General features: G+C 45.7%; 1 protein-coding gene and 3 non-coding genes across 4 annotated transcripts in view; 2 read left to right on the top strand and 2 right to left on the bottom strand.

Annotated features, from left to right (window-relative positions):
- itgb5 (integrin, beta 5) overlaps positions 1-4582 on the top strand; it is a 36481-nt gene extending 31899 nt beyond the window's left edge. Inside the window, exons 15-16 of the mRNA XM_056579965.1 lie at positions 62-228; positions 1606-4582. Of these exons, the coding sequence (XP_056435940.1) occupies positions 62-228; positions 1606-1701 (263 nt within the window). The 3' untranslated portion in view covers positions 1702-4582. The remainder of the gene's footprint in view (positions 1-61; positions 229-1605) is intronic.
- Positions 4583-11048: 6466 nt separating this feature from the next.
- Positions 11049-11239, bottom strand: LOC130373926 (U2 spliceosomal RNA). Its single transcript, XR_008893566.1, has one exon. It is a non-coding gene; the product is annotated as a U2 spliceosomal RNA (small nuclear RNA).
- A 1144-nt stretch (positions 11240-12383) lies between these two features.
- trnae-uuc (transfer RNA glutamic acid (anticodon UUC)) lies at positions 12384-12455 on the top strand. Its single transcript has one exon. It is a non-coding gene; the product is annotated as a tRNA-Glu (tRNA).
- A 6919-nt stretch (positions 12456-19374) lies between these two features.
- Positions 19375-19565, bottom strand: LOC130373925 (U2 spliceosomal RNA). The gene has a single exon (XR_008893565.1). It is a non-coding gene; the product is annotated as a U2 spliceosomal RNA (small nuclear RNA).
- Between the last annotated feature and the right edge of the window lie 1627 nt (positions 19566-21192).

Here is a 21192-nt window from a genome sequence, read left to right as displayed (position 1 = left end):
CGAGAAGTGCGTTTTATTAACTCTTTGACTCTGTCACCTCTCCGCCCTCCTGCCTCTTCAGAGTGTGGTGGAGGTCCAGATGCCCTCATGGTGCTGCTGGCGGTGGTGGGCAGCATCCTGATGGTGGGAATCATATTGCTAGCCGCCTGGAAACTGGCCATCACCGTTCACGACCGCAGGGCGTTTGCACAGTTCCAGAACGCTCGCTGCCGGGCGCGATACGAGGTGGTAAGAACCCGACTTTTACCACCTTCTAATGTTTATATTTAAGGCGCTACCGGCGTTGTCATCGTTTTGGCTAACTCATTCAGAGTATTAGAAGTTGGCTCCTCCCCCCTCCGTCCCCACGTCACCATAAACGCGTGACTCATGTCTCTTTTACCTAGTGCCTTTTTTTTCTTCTTTATTTTCTTCAGCTGTCTATCTCTTGGGTGTTTGGTAGTTTAAACGATACTAGTGTTACTAGGAGTGCGGGAAATTGTAGTTTCACCTTTTCTGCCACTTTCAGTCAACACTAAAATCCTGCTGCCTGCCTGTGTGCACGCAGAAAGGAACACGTCTTTGTGGAGGTGACTCCCCTGATTGGATGAAAGTGGGACACGGACACGAGAAATTAGTTTCCTGTTTACTGCAGAAGGACAGGACTGGGGGCCCATGTAGCTGACCAAACACTGTGGATCAGTGAGGGCTGTCGGAATATAGAGCTGTTCAACACTTATGTTTAGAACTAAATACTGAGCCTTTTAAAGTTGTTTCTCATTCAGATTATTTTTTTTTTTATAAGTCACACTCTCTAGCCAAAATGTAAGAGGTAATTTAATAAATTGTGCAGACTGAATACAATTTACTGTTATTTTTCGGAAGAGGAGATCAATTGAGCGTATGCCCCATTCTCGAGTTTAGTGAAAGGTGTGTGACTAAGAATATAATATGTGGTAAATTGTTTGGAACCTACACATTCAAATCGACACATATCACATGCATGTTGAACCATCAAATTTCAACCGATCTACCAAGTTGCCATCTTCTGTTGATCTGCTCTTCAACATTAAGTTTCCAGTGCCGAAGAACCAGTTCCTTCATACACGCGATTTAAAATGGAGGTAAATTCAAAAAAGAGGTAATACATGGACAGCACCATCTAGTGGTCAAACTATTGGAAGGAAAACTACAACCTACAAAAAGCAAATCACAATAATTAAATATTTTAAATTGAACCTTGCAAAGCAGTGTTTCTTAAACAATTTTGGACTACCCCGTATATTCTTTCAGACAAGCGCCCCTTTAACTGGCACAAATCATTTGCGGAGTGTGAACATAAATAAGGCTTTTCACATCGATCCTTGTGACCTGAACCATAGTCGTAACACCTTCTCTTAAAAAAGACATGGCACTGCTGCAACTGTTGGCTCATTTCTCGCTGGGAAAAAGCAACAAGCCAGAGGGGTGGGAACTTGTCAGAAACCGACCGCAAAAGATTTGACGTTCCTCTTTATAGCTGTCAATTTAATGTCTGATTATTAATTCTTTTGTTTCGTCTTGTTTTGTACAAGTTTCTCAGGAAGCGATGCAATCTCACTCACTCCACCAATCCTCTCCCAACAGGCTTCCAACCCTGTTTACAAGCAGCCGGGGGCCAGCGACGCCGTGAGGGAGGACTTCAGCATGTACGATAAGCCTTTCAACGGAGGCCACCACTGATCTGATCCCCCCCGTCCCCGTCCCCGTTCCCGTTCCCGTCCCCGTCCCCGTCCCCGTCCCCAGCCTCCGCGGGGCGGCTGCTGGCGGCGGGACCCGTCCCATCAGCCCGTCCCCGGAGGACAGGGTAGGGTCTTGTGGGGTCGGTGGACCAACGCTCACCCCACCCACTGGCTCCGTGACTACGCTAGGGAACGGACATGACATGCGTGTGTCGGAGACGACGTGTGACCTTAAATAAATGGAGAAAGAAGAAAAAAAGGCTCTTTGAAGAGTTAACATCTGGCAGACCGCAGTGACTTAACTGATTGGTCCTGCGTTATTGCAACTTTGCAGCAGGTTATGACACCCGGAATGCTGATTGGGTTGTGGTATTGGTATTGGTACTGATCTGGTATTGGGTTGTGTCCAAAAACAAGCTTGTTGGTTTGTAGATAATGGACACAAACGCACAAAAGACTTCATAAAGATATACGGCACATGACACTGACCTTTATAATCTTTTTGTATATATCTTTTCAATTTGAAAAATGCCTTTTCTCACTCCCAGCTATGCTTTCTACAATACGGTACCCTCAGTAAGGGAACTTTATATAGCTTCGGAGGATCTTCAGCTCAACACGATTATTGTGACCGTGGTGTTACTAACAAATCATTAGCAATAGACATTTGGGTATTTGGGGTCTGAGGTGGGGTCTGAAATCTCGACCCCCTACTTTGTATGCCGTGTTCCCTCCTCATTGAACTCCATTCTCGTTATCTGCAATGTAAGACACTAACCTCAAGCGAACTGCAACCCATCACAAATGGATGTACTGATGCATTTATACAGGCCCAGAATCAGGCCATTGCCTTGCGATGTATTTTCAGAATGCAGGGGTTTTCTGTGTTCTGTACTGATTCATCGACCAAGTGGCTTCGAAACAATGATTCTTATCGTCCAACCAAAATAATCTAAGGGCCGAGGATGATTTCATTGCAAGCTGTGGATATTGACACGCCCTTCCACCAAGCCAGCTTCGATAAAGGCCAGAGAGACTTAGAGAGAGAGAGAAGAAAGAAAATTAACGCACTCCGGAGTTGACTCACATAACTGCACTGGAAAATCTTGGAAGTGGGTGACAAGAAGCTAGAAGTGAAAGGGGGGGCAGCTTTTTGGTACTTTTGTGGCAGGCCTCACGTTTCTGTTGCAGGGTGACTGTTTGGGCAGACAGACGTGTGGGCGGGGGGGCGGGTGCTTTGGCCCAGAAAAATATGAGCTCATCCAAATGAGAACCGCCCGGGGTATATCCTCTATTAGAATGGTACGAAATGTGTCTGCACAGCCTTTCAGAACAAGTTAATGCAACAGACCAGGAATGGGAAAAAACAATAAATTGATTTACATCAAGGCAAGTGTCTTTTTTGGTTTACATGTGTAATACAAGCCGTTTCAAAATCTGCCCAGACCTGTTCCTTGGTGACCTCACAGGTGGCCGTGGGAGTGTCCACCAAGATATCTGATGGCTAGATAGGTCTCCTAGTCTAGGCAGTGGACTACATCTAGGTGGAACCAAAGGCAAAGGAAAGGGTTGTCATGGCTAATCACACTCACACCTGGTGGTACACCAGGGGCCTTTTACAGTTTTTCCTCAATCGTTCAAACACACGTTTTCTGAAACTATAGCTCAATTTCTCAAAACTCTGAACACAAACCTGAGAAGAGTTAATCATTTACTCAAAGCTGATTTTTTCCACCAGAGAGTAAACACAGCTATCAAATTAATTTATCTTAGAGAGCATAAATTAAACACTGGTGTGATCAATTCAAAACACTTCCATCAAAATACTATTTACATATGTTTTGGCTCCAAGAGGCCATGTAACGTATTCCAATGTATAAAATTGTTTATAAATAATTTTCTTTTTGAAAGTTGCAATTAGGTGTTACATTTAGTATATAGGCTGTTGCCATATTGTAATACAATACTGCGAATATATCATATAAATATTGCATTGACACAATCGCATCAGAATAGGATACAATGCATGTTTGTCTATCTAATGAGCCCCAATGGGCTAAACTCACAATCCAAGCTTCCCATTTATATTGTACACCTATTATTGATGCTGCAACATTGTTCTGACAATACACCAATGTTACCTACCTTTGGCAAATTACAGTACAATAATTGCACTGATAAGAAAAATGAAAAACTCTACAGTAAGAAAATGTTTAGACTGTCTTTCAGGGATGTAATGATGGAATCAGTGCACAAGTACAAAAAGGCAACAAAGCAAATATTTATTTGTTACTGTAATACAGTAAAATGTTCAGCTGAATTGACTGCATGAAAACCTTTTCGTAGGCCAAATAAAAATATAAATGAGGTGAAACAGATCTACATGTAAATCAGTCTGTATCCCACCTCCGATCCTGTTTTGCAGGTTGAGTTTGAACAGGTGAGAGGAGTGAGTTAGACGTTTACATGATGACGGTCTGAACAGAAGACGCAAAAGTGGCGTCGCGTCTTCAGTTTTTAATCCGCGTTAAATCGAGCGTTTTCGGGAGGAAATCTGCGTGCATACGGTTACGCAAAGTGTGTGGAATTCGGTTGGGTACATGGAATGCCAGGCGGCTAGGTGGTGCTGTGATACATAACACCGCTGTGTCTGTGTCTGCGCCGCGAAAACCAAAACATAATTACAGATCATTCTCCGTTCAGTAATACTATCTGTACATATCCTGTACATTTCGTGGAAAGACTCCTGTACTCCTGTATTTATTAGAGCTGCCAGAGCAGCTTGACGGTCCGACGCATGGAAATAATCTAACATGTTTGTTTATTTCCCTGTACTGGCGCATGTATGTGACGTAAACGCGTACGCGACGTGAGCAGATCTGAGCAGAATTTTGCGTCTTGGCAGTGTAGACGGAAACGCTACGGCAGAGCGTATTCAAGTTCTATTTCATGTAGGCTACGCCGTCTAGGCTTCGCCTTATGGGCTTGTCCCGTGCGTGGAAAATTTCAAACTATGCACCAATCAGCGTGGGCACCGCCCAGATTTCCCACTGTATCGTGTCTATATAAAGCGGTGTATACCGTCGCTCATCCTCCCTTTTCTTTCAGCACTTGTGCTTATCAGTGGAAAATCGAGAATACATTAAGATGACTTCGACAAAACGGATGGCCCTTTTCAGGGCCACCTGAGAGCGCTCCTGGAGCTAGGTCCTTTTCAGGACCCCTATGCGCCTCCTGTCCCGCCTCCCTGGCACCGGGTGACGGGCACTTGGCGTGCTTTCGGTGCCTCTGCGCCGACCACGCCGCGGCTGCTATGGCGGCCCCCGTCTCCTGTGTCGCCTGCCGGGAGCTGCCTGAAGAGGGGATCCTCTCCAGGCATCTCTTCTTTTCCCCTTTGGTGGACCTTGCTGAGGCCATCGACCTGTTCAGGGCCGGGGCCCCTGACCTGGACGACGACGACGGCATCATCGATGTCGATGACGTCGACGACGTCGCCTCCCTGGACGACGTCTTCGGTGACTCGGGGTCCGGTTTTTCCCGCTCCTGGGTTACAACCGGATGGCCGATCTCTTCGGGGAGATCATGGGTGCGGCGGCGGCCATCAAGGGGATTCCCATGCCGGCCCCGCCTCTCGTCCCCGTATCTGATGATATGCAGGGCGAGTGCTTTCGCACCCCATCTTCTTCCCGGCGGGCTACCCAGTGCCCCCTGTTCCCGCCTGTGCAGCACCTGTTCACTGCTGCCGGTGGGGACCCTTCGACCCTGAAGGCCCCGGTGAAAATCCTTCACGGATTTCACCAACGTGGAGGGGTGGGCCGATACTCGTGGCAGCGCTTCTCTGTCCGGACGCTTGTGGTGCGTTCCTCCATGTTGCCTCTTTCCCCCCCTCAGCCCGGTGGCTGTAGGGTGGCGGTCGGACGGCGTGTTCACTTGGCCTCTGTTTCACCTGCTTCTAAGAAGCGGCGTCCCTTGGAGCCTCGTGGACGGACCAGAGACTCATTGCACGAGCCCGTAGATACGACCGCTTGTACCGGTCTCCTGGTTCCCCAAATTATCCCCTCTACCTCCCTTCCACAGTTTGTGGAAGGTGAGGAGACGGGTCCGCGCGCTGTGGCTACAGCCTGCGGACAGCGCACGGACACAGGTGCGGCGACCGGACGGCTCGCTCCCTGTTCAACGGGCACGAGCGCGACGTCTAGACAGCTCGTTGTTTTTACAGCGGCTGATTCTGGTACGTCTCCTACGCTCGCTGAGCCTCCTCCCTTTCATGGGAAGCCCCCCTTGTTTCACACACAGTCTGGAGGCGGTAGGGGCCGAGGAATACGGGTTATTCCTGGACGGTCTTCCTCAGCTGTCGGCTCGCCCCCTCTCCGACCGCTATGCGTGTTGGCAAGAGCGGTGCGTTCTACCATCGTGGTTGGACAACACGTTGAGATGGGGCCATCCCATACAGTTCAAGCATCGTCCCCCACCCTTTATGGGGTTGGTGGATACCACGCTACGGGACCCGGCTGCGAGCACGGCTCTGGCAGCAGAGGTGGCCCATCTCTTGGTGAAGGGGGCCATCACTGTCGTTCCCCCCCACAAGTCTCACCTAGGGTTTTATTCCCGCTACTTCCTGGTTTCCAAGAAGTCAGGGGAAAAGAGACCTATTCTGGATCTTCGCATGTTCAACAGATTCGTTGCCGCAAGGAAATTCAGAATGCTCACTGTCTTAGCGTTGCTCCGGTGTGTGAGAGGGGGCGATTGGTTCACATCCCTGGATCTCAAGGATGCTTACTTCCACGTCCCTGTTCGGCAGGCGCACATGAAGTTTCTCCGCTTTGCCTTTATGGGGATGGCATACGAGTACCCGTGTCTGCCGTTCGGCTACTCCCTGGCTCCGCGCACCTTCTCAAAGTGTGTGGAGACGGCGTTGGAACCGCTCAGGCGTCAGGGAAAGAGGATTCTCTTCTACCTAGACCACCTACTTATTCTGAGCAACTCAGAGGTGACTGCGAGAAGGGACACCATGACGGTGATAAACCATCTCTCCTTCCTGGGTTTTGCCATCAACTGGGAAAAGAGCTCCCCGCTCCCCAGCCGGCTGACAGTCTACTTGGGGCTTTGCCTAGACTCAGCCACCATGACTGCGATGCTTTCGCCTCCTCGGCGAGACACCATCCTGTCGGCGCTCTCCCGTTTTCGCGTTCGCAGAAACGTGACCGCACTGTCCACCATGCGCCTGTCAGGGCTGATGGCAGCTGCCCACCCCGTGTTCCCCCTGGGTCTGCTTTTAATGCGCAGACTCCAGCGGTGGTTTGCTCGCCAACGGTTGGACCCCAAGTGACACAAGCTCAGGGTGCTCCTCGTTCCCCGTTCGGTGTCGTCAGACCTGGAATATTGGGAAAACCCCCCCGCCCTTCTCAGGGGTGTTCCCCTGGGCAGGGTGGCGTCCTACGTAGTGGTCTTCACGGACGCCTCGTTGACGGGTTGGGGAGGAACGTGCCTCTCTCACTTGGTCGGAGGCGAGGGGCGCACGCCCCCTGCAGCACACATAAATGTGTTGGAGCTCGACGCTGTGAGGAAAGTGCTGTTGCATTTCTTTCACCTGGTGCGCGGCCGCCACGTTCTGATCAGGACAGACAGCGTGTCGGCGGCGGCGTACATCAACAGACAGGGGGGAGTCCGCTCCCCTGCTCTCCACCGAAAGGCGGTCGAGCTCTGGCTTTGGGCTCATCAGTATCTCCTCAGTCTGAGAGCCTGAGGAGATATCGCGGGCGCCCAGAACTTTGGGGTGAACCTCATGTCTCGCGGCGGTCCCCGCCGAGACGAGTGGTGGTTACATCCCGACATTGTCAGACTGATCTGGCAGAGGTTCGGGACGGCGCAGGTTCTCCCTCAGCCCTCGGGATCTTCCATTGGGGGTAGATGCGTTGGCACACACACCTTAGCCGCGGGCTCTTTGTATGCGTTTCCCCCGCTCAAGCTGATCCTTCCTCTTCTGGAACGGGTCAGACAGGAGAGATTGTCCCTGATAATAGTGGCCCCGGAGAACCGCTCAGCTCTGTGGTTTCCAGAGCTGGCTGCGCTCTCGCGGTCGGCGCCGTGGCCGGTACCGTTCAGGCCGGATGCGCTTTCACAGGCCCACGGGACGCTGCACCACCCGCCCGATGTCTCGGGACGGCTGTTGGTTTGGCTCCTGAGAGGTTGATCCTGCAGGGCAAAGGTTTGCCTGAGACGGTTATCAAACTATTCAGAGTGCTCGTGCGCCTTCTACTTCTTCCCTCTATGCGGCAAAGTGGTGCGCCTTCTCTAATTGGTGTGACAGGAACCACGCTGTCCCTTCTCAATGCGAGGTGGGAAGCGTACTTTCGTTTCTGCAAAACTTATTGGAGAAAGGTTTGGCCTTTTCCACTATCAAGGTCTATGCGGCAGCCGTTTCGGCTGGCCATGCAGGCTGTGATGGTGGACCGATCTTCAGCCATCCACTGGTCAAGAGATTCTTGCGTGGCGCTAGACGGGTTAGGCCTGTTTCACGCGTGCTTACACCACGCTGGTATCTCCCCACCGTGTTGCGCGGATTGTCCAGGGATCCTTTCGAGCCTCTTTCTCAGGCCCCTTTGGATGCCTTTATGTCCTTTAAGGACGGCACTCTTGTTGGCCTTGGTTTCTGCCAAGCGGGCCGGTGAGCTAACCGCTCTGTCTGTCAGCCCGAGTTGCTTGTTGCTAAACGAGGACAGCTCCTTCGCGTTGCTCAGACCTAATCCTGCGTTCCTCCCGAAGAACATTAATAGTTATTTTCGGTCGAGGGATATTGTGCTTAAGGCTTAAGGCAAATTAAGCCTTATTGTGCTTAAGGCACATTCTAGTGAGGCGGAGGCGGAGTTGCATCTCCTGTGCCCGGTGCGGGCATTGGCTATGTACGTGAATGGCTCGGCCGCGTTCCGCTCCCCACAACAGTTGTTTGTGTGTTATAGCGACGCTAGCAGGGGCCGCGCTCTCTCTAAGCAGCGGTATTTTCGCTGGATATGTGAGGGTGTTTGCTTAGCATACTCTCGGCAGGGCTTGGCGCCACCGTTGGGCGTTAAAGCTCACTCCACACGGAGCGTGGCCGCTTCAACAGCTCTACTCGAGGGCCGTGGAAGACATCTGCAGGGCTGCGTCTTGGTCTTCCCCCGGCCCCTTTGTCAGTTTTTACATGTTAGACATGTCCAGGGGTTCACTCTGCAACTCTGTGCAATGGAGTCCGGGACCCCTTTTACGGCTTAAGAATATAGACATGTTCTTTAAAGCGGCATGGTTGGATTTCCTCTCGCCGGCTGGCGAGTTGTACTTGACTACCAGTCTTACTCTCCCACCGTTTTTCAAATGAAAAACAGGCTAGGGTTTTTTTCTATTGGCCCGCCAATTGTCAGTTGGTTTTTGTTTGCCAGTATGGCACTCCTGCCGTTTCTTTCAAATAAGAAACGGCCGAGAGACCCCTTATTGGAGAGCCGGATTCCGTAGCTCCGCCCCCGGTGGTAGCGGACCTAATGGAAACCGTATTGCTCTGGTTTTTCTTTTCCTTTTTATGGGTTCCATGAAGCACGTTTTTTTTGTTAGTTTTTTTGGTTAGTTTTTTATTAAGCTGTGGCTTTTTGAGTCTTAATGTGCTCTGGTGACTTAAGTCGTTTTGACTGGGGTCCAGCAGGAGTACATTGATCGGGCTCCGCTCGCAGCTTCACCTTAGCCCATAAGGCGAAGCCTAGACAGCGTAGCCTACATGAAATAGAACGATAGTTATGTTATTATAACTCTAATTTTATGATTGTAGGCGTAGCCGTCTAGTTTCCCACCTGCTGTACCCTCCAAATGCTGAAAGAAAAGCGTGGAGGATGAGCGACGGTGTACACCGTGTTATATAGACACGATACCATGGGAAATGTGGGCGGTGCCCGTGCTGATTGGTGCATAGTTTGAAAAAAAATTGGTGCATAGTTTGAAATTTTCCCGCCTACAATCATAGAACTAGAGTTATAATAACATAACTATCGTTTTCCACTCTGGACGGTGGTTTCAGATTTTTGCGTTTTTGAGCACCAAAAACGCCGTCACCGTTTAAACGAAAGGCACTTCCGATCAAATATTTTGTCGTTTTTACCCGCCAGCGTCCTTGTGTAAACGGGGCCTTACACCGGGATTCCACCGGACGCGTACCCGCCGCGGAACGGCTGCGTCCTCTGCCCTGCGCGTCCATTCCTACCGGGCGCGTAACGGCAGCGTAGCGCCGCCTTGCGAGCCAGCCGTATTCAAGCGAGAACACGCGATAATCCTAAACCTAATGTACTCACCTTCCACTCCCAAAACTATTGCAATTAAATGCCACGCTTTGTCCTTTCTGACATTTTCCTTATAAAAAGGATGATTTGGTACATAAATGACTTCATGTTGCTGAACTTCGACAATGAGTCTCTCGTCGTCCATGTTGCCGACCCTCTGAGACCCTTTGATTGATTGACTGCTGACCTGGTGCCACCGGTCATGACGTAATAATGTTGATGTGAAGTTACATGAGCTGAGTATTGTGTTTTATTTTGAAAATTGACCGGATGCTCTATGGCTTTTACTTTTCACTTCCTGCCTGGCTCGACCTGCTCTGTCGAAATTGACGCCGTTTAGCAGCGGCTCGCGGCAAAAATAGAATTGGACGGAAAGATAGCGCCGCGGCGCGGCACGCCGCTCCTGGGACGCTGCTGAAACGTTCCGCGGCGCACCCGGTGGAAATGGTCTCATTGATTAGAGTGGAAGCGATCAGCAGCGGTGACCGCGGCGCAGCCCGATATACGTAGACTAATTTATACACACTTGTGAAAAAGAGTTTCCTTGACGCACAAAAAATAATAATTTGGATTTAAAACAAACATCACCACAACATCACCTCCTCCAGCCGAGAACGCTGGCCCTCTTTAGTAGCACCAGAATGGGTGTGGCTCAATTAACCTCCCAGCTGCAAACTATTACATGGCTAACAGCCTGACAGGAACATGTGCACCTTTTAAAACATGGTTTTACACAGTGAATATGCCTTTCACATCTTCACAACACTCTCACAGTTTAAATACTTAACCTGTGATATATGCTAGAACAGAGCTCAGATTATCATTGACAATAGCCTAATAGGGGGTGTAGTATACTGCCTTTGATTTCAAAATGCAGAATAATACTCTCGACATTGACATTTTCAAATCCAAGTATAATAGTTTAAGTACAACTTTTGGATAAATATAAAACCAAAGCCATCTCTAGACTACTTGAACACTACACATAGCGCTTGGTTCCACCGTGACAGATACAATAATATAGAAAAAAATTTCAATTGACAGTATTAGGGGGTGCACCGTTCCTGGAGGTACTGCAATACCAGGTCGATGCGTGGAGTGGACGGAGCAAGCCCCTTTTCCATCTCCCAGTTCCAAAAATCAATTTAATATATGGTCCCCGGGTAGGGGACGTATCAGATATTAAACTGATAAGAACAGATACTACACTTGATCTTAGCCAAAAGGCCGAGAAGCGATGCTGAGTACTGTCAGTGCTACGGAACACTTCTCCAGGTATGTCACTCTCACGGACGGTTTACAAATTAAATAACAGAACAAACTAATAAAATATACACCACTGATTGTCAACCACATAAAGCCTGTTACCTTCCTTATATTTAGCCCGAAAATAACTATTTTATATCGACACTTGATTCAATTCATTGCACACGTGGCAGTTACCGATGACGTAGGCTGACATGCGCCAACCAGAATGCTAGAGCAGTAAAATGAGTTTGTTGTGATGAAATAACATTATATACTCCTGACTGACGTAAATCTCAACAGCAGACACATTTTTACGATTCAATTGTGTTCGTTTGGTAAAGGTGATGAACCAAAGTAACCTTTATCAATGAAAGATAATTGCACACGTTAGGAAGCTACCACTCCTCCTCCATCTAGTGGACAGTTTAGGTCACCAACTTCAACAAAGCCGAGCTGTGTGTGAACCCTATATTCATTGTGTGAACTGCAAACACTGGCGAAAACGAAATCAATGCGTCTCTACAGTTGCCTACTTGCCCTGATACCATTTTCATACCGTTTTTTATCAATCTCTAAACATGTCAAATAGTACGGTCCCGCCTGACACGTTGTTTCCAAGTCACAGAGAAATAGGTCAACGTGACTCCTTGGTGGACATTTACACCGATTTTCTTAATATGTTTGCAAGAGTAATATACCTACAATTGATTGGTCTGCGGCGCAAGTGACAAGCTAGCATGTGATCTCTTCAGTCATTGTATGATTGCATTTTTACGTAGAAAAAATATATACAATGTGATGTGACACACCAAGATGTGAAGACCAATTTTCTTTGCAAATCCCCCATGCAGGCAGACAGGGGGGGGGGGCTCCTAACCTACTTTGCATTTTACTGACTGCCGCTTGTTAGAGTGGCGAAGTCACGCCCTTTCCGGTAGAGCCCATGGGACCTATGAGATCGAATAATATGAATGGGTTTCAATGAAGAGAAAATAATTATCTTCTGGTCCCAGTCTTTATATGCCCCGGATTACACATATGTTGTTCGTGGATTTAAATTATAATTTTTCCTGTCAAGAGTATGACCGTTTATTGTGCAATTGTTTACTTAAAGGCTGTAGAGCAAACACAATATTCCCATATGGTCTAGCGGTTAGGATTCCTGGTTTTCACCCAGGCGGCCCGGGTTCGACTCCCGGTATGGGAACGTCTCTTTTAGGGCATTCGTGGCATACTAGTTCCAAATCCCGAGTCTCCACGGTGCCCTTGAACAAGTCAAATGAAACCCCCACCTGCTCCCCGGGCGCTGCACCGCGGCAGCCCACTGCTCCGTGATTGTGTGCCCCATGTGTGTGGACCTCTGTGTGTGTATGTGTTCACCGGCTGCCCAGATGGGTCGAAAGCAGAGAAGAATTTCCCCCTTAAAAGGGATGAATAAAGGATAACTTAACCTAACAATGAGAAAGACTACACGTCTCGTAGGCTATGTGATGTCATGCTCCCTGCGACTGGCGTGGACAAGACCGACAATCCCCCATCGGCATAACTGAAACTCTCCACATGCCCCGACTTATAATGGTTTGCACCTCTTTCAATGCTTTTATAATTCCCTTGGAAAAAAGCGGTGAAGTGGACCAGAGAGATCGCCATATCTGTACCGGAGTTCCAAGTGCGGGTGGTGACGGATATCATTCTCGTCGACAACAGCGAAGAGATGTAGTTCATAAAGTGGTCTCATTTCCGTGCATGAAAAATTATCATTTAAATCCACAAATAACATATGTGTAATCCAGGGCATATAGACTGGGACCAGAAATAATTACTTTCTCTCAATTGAAACCCATTCATATTTTTCGATCTCATAGGTCCCATGGGCTCTACCGGAAGGGGAGTGACTACTCCACTCTATATATAGAGTGGCGAAGTCAAAGCATCGAAAGAGGTGAAAAACATTATAAGTCGGGGCATGTGGAGAGTTTCAGTTATGCCAATGGGTAGGAGAATAGAGTGAGTCACACCCCTCCCAAAGAAAACAAAAAAAATTCGCAGAGAAGTTTGATAATGTTAGGTTATGGAGTTAGATTCACACACACGCTCAGTGTCGCTTGCAAATACAAAACATCATTCACAAACGAATGCATTTTGCTTCAGAAACAAATACAGTATGTTTTACACAAAGTACAAAAAAAAATCCTTATAGTACACAAAACAATTCTACAAGTACGGAACGGAACACTGAAAGATGCGCGTGGATCGGAAGGCATTTGCGCACGGATCAGCAAGGCGGAAAATTAGTGGCAAAAGTCACGTGACAAACAAATGTCCTGTGATTCACACTACACAACAGCAGGTGGCGCTGTTCCTGCCAAACCGCACGGATTCCGTACGGTTTCCGTGCGGTTTAGCACTTACCGCGCCATTCTAGGGCCAGTTTATGGAAGCCCGTTTCCGCCACGTAAAAGAAAAAAAATGCAGATCACAACTCATTATTTTGAGATAGTATCTCATTATTTTGAGATATTATCTCGTTATTTTGAGATAGTATCTCGTTATTTTGACATAGTATCTCATTATTTTGAGATTGTATCTCATTATTTTGAGATACTATCTCATTATTTTGAGATACTATCTCATTATAATGAGATACTATCTCATTATTTTGAGGTAACTTCTCAACAGGACCAGACCAGTCATTGTAGCCTAATTGTAGCTTATCCATAGGTGCTACATATAGCCTATTATTACAGTAGATTAGCTGGAGATGATGAACTCGATTATTAAAGATTATTTCAGACGGAAGTATACAAATGCTGACATTTTGGCTCGATTATCTATGGAGCACAACATAAACATTAGTAAAAGAACTCTAGAAAGAGTGCTTCATAGGAATCAGCTGTGGCGAAGACGCAATAAGGCGGACATCGGAGAAGTAGCCGATTTCATACATCGCCAATTACAGTCCTCTGGCCAACAACATGGCTACAGGTGGATGCAACAGAAGTGTTGGATGGCAGGGATCATCACGGACAGAGAGACCGTTCGTCTCTTGCTGCGTCAAATGGATGGTGGTGGCGTGGATCTCCGTGCACGGCACCGTCTGAGACGTAGAGTCTATGTCAGTCGTGGCCCGAATTATGTGTGGCACATAGATGGATATGACAAATTGAAGCCGTATGGGATATGCATCAGTGGTTGCATTGATGGGTTCTCGCGAAAGATGATCTGGCTAAACACCCACTCAACTAACAGCGACCCACGTCTTATAGCGGGGTATTTCATTGATTCAGTGATGCAGCATGGTCGCCCATTGAAAGTGAGATTGGATCACGGGACGGAGAACACACACATTGCCGCAATGCAAAGTTTTATGCACGGCAGTGAAAACGGCATTTCCCCAAACTGTGTCACTCTAGGTCCAAGCACGGGGAACCAACGTATTGAACGTTGGTGGTGTACGTTGCGGAGTGAGTGTACTCAGTTCTGGATGGACCATTGCGACCAGTTAAAGGCTGACGGTCTCTATGATGACAGCTTCATCGACAAGTCATTAGTCCAATTTTGCTTCCAGGAGGTGATACAGGTAAGTAAAAAGCTGCTGAGAAAGTTAAGGGGCTTCCAGATGTAGGCTAATGATCCCCCAACATCAAATTGATTTACTCATGTTTCCCCCCTTATCTAATAGGAGGAACTAGATGAAGTTGCTGCTATCTGGAATGACCACCGCATAAGGGCATCTCACAATCCTAGGGCCCCAAGTGGTCGCCCATCCATGCTCTATGCTGTTCCCAACCTCTACGGGGCACAAAACTTTGTTCAGCAAGTTGATAACACCAGGATTGACCTTTGTCTGGAGGACTGTTCTTTTAAAGACTATCCTTGTGATGAGGATTTGTATCACATTTGCATTGAACTGATGACAGAGCACAACTTCCTGATGTCCACTGACATCTATCAAATCACTGACCTTAACCTGAAACTTCGACAGTTGGTTCATGATGGGCTTAGGGAATAAGGCCCTTTCCCATTTCTTTGCTACATAGAAAATCTCAACCCTAGCCCTCGCTGTTGCGCGTTCACGCGCCGTGGAGTCACGTCCCAATACTGTTTAAATGTAGCTTAAGGGGTAGGGGGGAGGGCTAACATCCCCTCAAAATTGAGATTTTCGATGGGCACCCTCAAAGCGCTTCAGTTCTGACTTGCTCCCACAATACCTTGCGAGAAAACGGAAAATCAAGAAATATCCTAGACAAGATGGAGGACGAAAAGATGCGACAGGATTGGAAAAACACAAATGTAAGTATTTTCTCTGTAATTAACTAGTAATTATTTTCTTAATTATACTCTGCAGCCCGGCCGCGAGCTTCGAAGCCCGGCCGCGGACTCTCGGAAGTCTGTGGCCGATTTTCGCGGAAGATCGCGAAAGTCCCCGGCCGACTTGCGCAGGCCGCCCGACCCCGGTTCTCGGCCGGGATGCATGCCCTATCACGAGCTCTGCAGCCCGGCCATCGACCGGGCTGCAGACCGGGCTGCAGACGGGGCTGTAGACCGGGCTCATACGACCGGGCTGGATATCATGTCGTATGATATCCAGATCTTCCATGTTCTAGTGACTCCAGGTTAAAAATAAGCTTTACTATACTAATATATTATATTATATTACATTAGATTAGATTAGATTAGATTAGATTAGGCTTTATTGATCCTTTTGGGATGACTCCCTCAAGGAAATTGATTGTCCAGTAGCTTACAGAAAGAAACGCAACACAATATTAAATTATATACAATATAAGATAAACAATACACTCTAAGATAACTATAAAAAGTAAAATAAAAAGTAAACAGTAAACAATAATTATAATATAAGATAAGATAAACAATAAACTCTTAACTAACTAACTATAAAAAGTAAACAAAAAACAGTAAACAGTAAACAATAAACTCTTAGCTAATATAGAAAGTAATATTAGTAATATTATTAGTTATTAATTATTAATAATCTATAAGTAATATATACCTACTCATATATATATTATATTAGTAATATTCTATAAGTATTATTATACTAAGATATTTTATTATATTAGTAATATTACATGGTTAATCAATGTATTTTTTGGCAGTACTATATTGTGTACATAACTATTATATATTGTACATAACATATGGCCATATCAACCAGTTCTGGCATATAATTCCTAATTCCTTCTTATTCGTTTTCTTTCAGGACTTCGTTGAGTCCACTGCCACCAGCCCCCCCCACCTCTCCCTCATGCTCCTCCACCCCAGGCACCTCTTCCACCACCCCAGGCACCTCTTCCACCACCCCAGACACCCCTTCCAAGAGGAGAGTGCCAGGGGGCAGGCGAGGCATGAGGAGAGCGAGGCAAAGTTGGCGAAATGGTGGAGAAGATGTGATTCTCCACCATTCTCTCAAAAGCTGAGAGAGAGTGTGTGTGTGTGTGTGTGTGTGTGTGTGTGTGTGTGTGTGTGTGTGTGTGTGTGTGTGTGTGTGTGTGTGTGTGTGTGTGTGTGTGTGTGTATTTTTAGGTGTGTGTTTGTGTGTATTTTTAGATGTGTGGTTCAGTGTTTCTTATTTAAATAAAGGGTTTCTTCTAAAGTGTTCTTGTTCTTAACCGATTATTATCTAAGGGGGCACTCACACTAGGCCTTCTGGCCGTGGCCGTGGCTGTTTTAGCACCTATCCGTGCTCAAATCTGCCAGTGTGAGTGTGGCCAGTCTGGCAGGCCGGGCCAATTACAAAATATAAATACCATTTCAGGTTAAACATCTTTACAATGGGTCTTGCTCGTTGCCCGAGACAATGGCAGCCAGTCTGTCTCTTGTAACATTACCAGGGGTCTGGTTATCTGCTAGGGGGCACGGGGAGGCCATGATGACGTCACAGGGTAGGGTTGTCCCATTTGGTAGGGGATCGGTTAGGGTAGCAATGAGGGGTAGCAATGAGCATGAGCAATGAGGGTTAGGGTTGAGATGTAGGGTTGAGACAGTGAGCAAAGAAACGGGATTGGGCCTAAATGTGTTCATTGATCATCATGGTGCTGAGCAACTGTTAACCTATATACATTGTTACACAAAATGCATAACTACATAATACCCCTTTGGAGCACAAGCATAAACTTAATTTAGAATGTTGGGATGGTGGTGGGAAGGAGGGTACTGAGGTGTTCTGCCAGCTAAATAATAAGTGTCCATTACTAAGCTCCAGTGTGCTAAATATTAAGTGTTGAGCAAATGTACTGTTGGCAATTTCATTTTAAATTCATGTTAAAACCCATGTTCAATCTATTTTCAGACAGATTTATTTTCGACTTCAATGAATGCAACTGTTTCTATTAATTTATTCATTTCAGAATAAAACTGCATTGCAAAAACATTCCAAATATCTTTTGGCAGTACCTCACTGCACAGAACATTTTAAGATCACGTAAACTGATGACAGAATACATCTTATGTAACAAACAAACAAACAAACAATTACATCATAAATCTCAGCAGTGATATGTGATTGCAACCTACATTCATCACAGCATATGTGTACATAACTACATCATAAATATGTAGTGTTCATTTATATAAACAGATTAAAACAAGGAGCTCACCATCTAATTGAGTTATTTTACCAAAACATACACATTATTGTGTTGACCACTTGAACTAAAACGTACAGAACCTTTGATCCTATAAATATTCACAGAACATGTGATTACTCAAAGTGCAGAACATGCAATATTATCATAAAAAACCCTGCTTATCATAGTAGAGAAAATGTGTCTATTAAGAGCATTTGTGTTTTACAGTGCAAAACATGTTATTCTCCAAGAACATAAACTGACTATGAGCTTCAGACAATGTCCATCACCCACACATTGCATTCCAGAACTTTGTTCATCTCTGAACTGAAATCGGGGTAACTGTCGTAATGAACAGACAACTCCAGCACCCATCAATGCAACCACTGATGCATATCCCATACTGCTTCAATTTGTCATATCCATCTATGTGCCAGTGCCACACATGATTCGGGCCACGACTGACATAGACTCTACGTCTCAGACGGTGCCGCGCACGGAGATCCACGCCACCACCATCCATTTGACGCAGCAAGAGACGAACGGTCTCTCTGTCCGTGATGATCCCTGCCATCCAACACTTCTGTTGCATCCACCTGTAGCCATGTTGTTGGCCAGAGGACTGTAATTGGCGATGTATGAAATCGGCTACTTCTCCGATGTCCGCCTTATTGCGTCTTCGCCACAGCTGATTCCTATGAAGCACTCTTTCTAGAGTTCTTTTACTAATGTTTATGTTGTGCTCCATAGATAATCGAGCCAAAATGTCAGCATTTGTATACTTCCGTCTGAAATAATCTTTAATAATCGAGTTCATCATCTCCAGCTAATCTACTGTAATAATAGGCTATATGTAGCACCTATGGATAAGCTACAATTAGGCTACAGGCTTCTCCTGTTGAGAAGTTATCTCAAAATAATGAGATAGTATATCATTATAATGAGATAGTATCTCAAAATAATGAGATGCTATCTCAAAATAACGAGATACTATCTCAAAATAATGAGTTGTGACCTGCATTTTTTTTCTTTTACGTGGCGGAAACGGGCTTCCATACCAGTTGGTGGCCTTCTTGGCTTTCCATAGAATCCACTCACGGTTGGCCGGCATCAAATTAAGATTTTGGGGAGAAAAAAAGATCGTCCTGGCGGCCTTAAACTGACTCAACAGCGCCACCTGCTGGTGTGTAGTGTGATACACAAATATATTTTGTTTACAAAGTAATTCTCAGCAGAGAACAATTCCAGGGATCTTCAACCTTGCAGAAAGGTAGTAAATAAACAATTAATTGAACACCGGCGTATAATAAACAAATGAGGTTTTAATTTACAGCTAATTTGGATAAGTATACGATTTGATTTCAAAATGCGTTATAATTCTCTGGACATTGACATTTGTCAAATCCAAGTTATAATAGTGTAAAACGAATTTTGGGCTTAAATATGACCGCATAGCTACATAGAATACTTGAGAAACACATACAGAATATATGTTACATACACTATAAAAAGGCTCAATTTTTAATTGACAGCATTAGGGGGTGCACCGTTCCTGGAGGTACTGCAATACCAGGTCGATGCGTGGAGTGGACGGAGCAAGCCCCTTTTCCATCTCCCAGTTCCAAAAATCAATTTAATATATGGTCCCCGGGTAGGGGACGTATCAGATATTAAACTGATAAGAACAGATACTACACTTGATCTTAGCCAAAAGGCCGAGAAGCGATGCCGAATACTGTCAGTGCTACGGACCACTTCTCCAGGTATGTCACTCTCACAGACGGTTTACAAATTAAGTAACAGAACAACCTAATAAATTATACACCACTCATTGTAAACCACATATAGCCCTGTTACACTACTTATATTTAGCCCAAAAGACACTAATAGACTCATGATTCAATCCAAGACCTACTTGGCACTAACTGATGACGTAGGCTGACATGCGCCAACCAGAACGCTAGAGAAGTAAAATTCATTTGTTGTGATGAAATAACACTATTTACTCCTGACTGACGTCAATCCCAACTAAGATTACGTGTGCGATTGTACCGGGTTACTTTGGTAAAGGTTTGATTAACCAAAATAACCTTTATCAGCGCGAGATAAATGTAAACGTTAGGGAGCTACCACTCCTACTCCATCTAGTGGACAGTTTAGGTCTCGAACTTCAATAAAAAAGATGTGACCGACAAAAATATATCTCAAGATGACAATAAATACTGCCTCGTCTGAAAAAAAAATTCCAAGTCACAGAGAAGGAGGTCAACAAAATGTATCTTTGGAGGAAATGGATTCGGACGATCCTTATATGTGTAAAACGTGTTGATAGACCCACAATTTATTTTGCTACGGCGCAAGTGACCAGCTAGCCTGTGAGCTATTTAGTAGTTGCATGATTGCATTTTTGCGTTCGAAAATATACGATGTGTAGACCTGCATTTAGTTTAATTTCCCCAAGCAGGCAGAAAGGGCTCCTTAACATGCTAACCCGCTTTGCATGATAAACATTACCACTGGGTCCAGTGTTAAGCATTTCGTTGGACAGGAAGTGGAAGGGAGAAGTCAAGTCCTTTTCTGGCAGTAAAAAAACGGACGAGTTCCTTTTAAATCTTGCATTTTTTAGCTAGCTTAAATAGGGTTACATATCATTAGCCTTTTTTTTTTCAATTTAAATCCGACAAGTAGGATTCGGCTTTGTGCCCCACTGCTGTAAGAGATCTTTGTTTTGGACAATTGTTCAGTATAGATATATTTTCCAAGAAGTGCACCATGCATCAATTAGTTTGGGTAAACTTTTGAGGAAGAGAGATCAGTCAACGTTACATCAATTTGATACGGGCCGCCCACTACATCATGAATGAATACTAAATTGGCAATAGTGCAGTAAAATAGTGCATATAAACGAATTGGAATTTAATCAAATATAAGCGTTGACACCCAGTGAAATTGTCTATCGATCATTTATTAAGATGTGTACATATATGTGCAATACTGTTTCCTCTATTGCACATATTTTTAAAACATACACATCTCTTAGCGTTATAAGTTAAACAACCTCGCATTTCCTATTGAGAACACTTCGCATAAAACAAAGGGAGGTGTCAAACAGCAATCTAACTGCATCAAGGGAGGCTGATGCAGCTCTGACTGGTACATTGCTGATTGGTAGACAAACGGTAAGACGGGAAAGGGAAAAGTGAGCGAGGACCTGTGTTATATATTTACCAATTAAGTGCTGGAAGTTGTTGTATCATTGGTGTATTTGTCAATAAATATTCCGATGAAAAATTGTGGGGGCGAATTGCTCAAATAGATTTTGTTTACAAAGTAATTCTCAGCAGAGAACAATTC

This window comes from Gadus chalcogrammus, chromosome 20, assembly GCF_026213295.1.
Source record: "Gadus chalcogrammus isolate NIFS_2021 chromosome 20, NIFS_Gcha_1.0, whole genome shotgun sequence".
NCBI classification, from domain to species: Eukaryota; Metazoa; Chordata; class Actinopteri; order Gadiformes; family Gadidae; genus Gadus; species Gadus chalcogrammus.
Note: the sequence above shows the minus strand (reverse complement) of the source record. Positions and strands in the feature narration are given on the sequence as shown.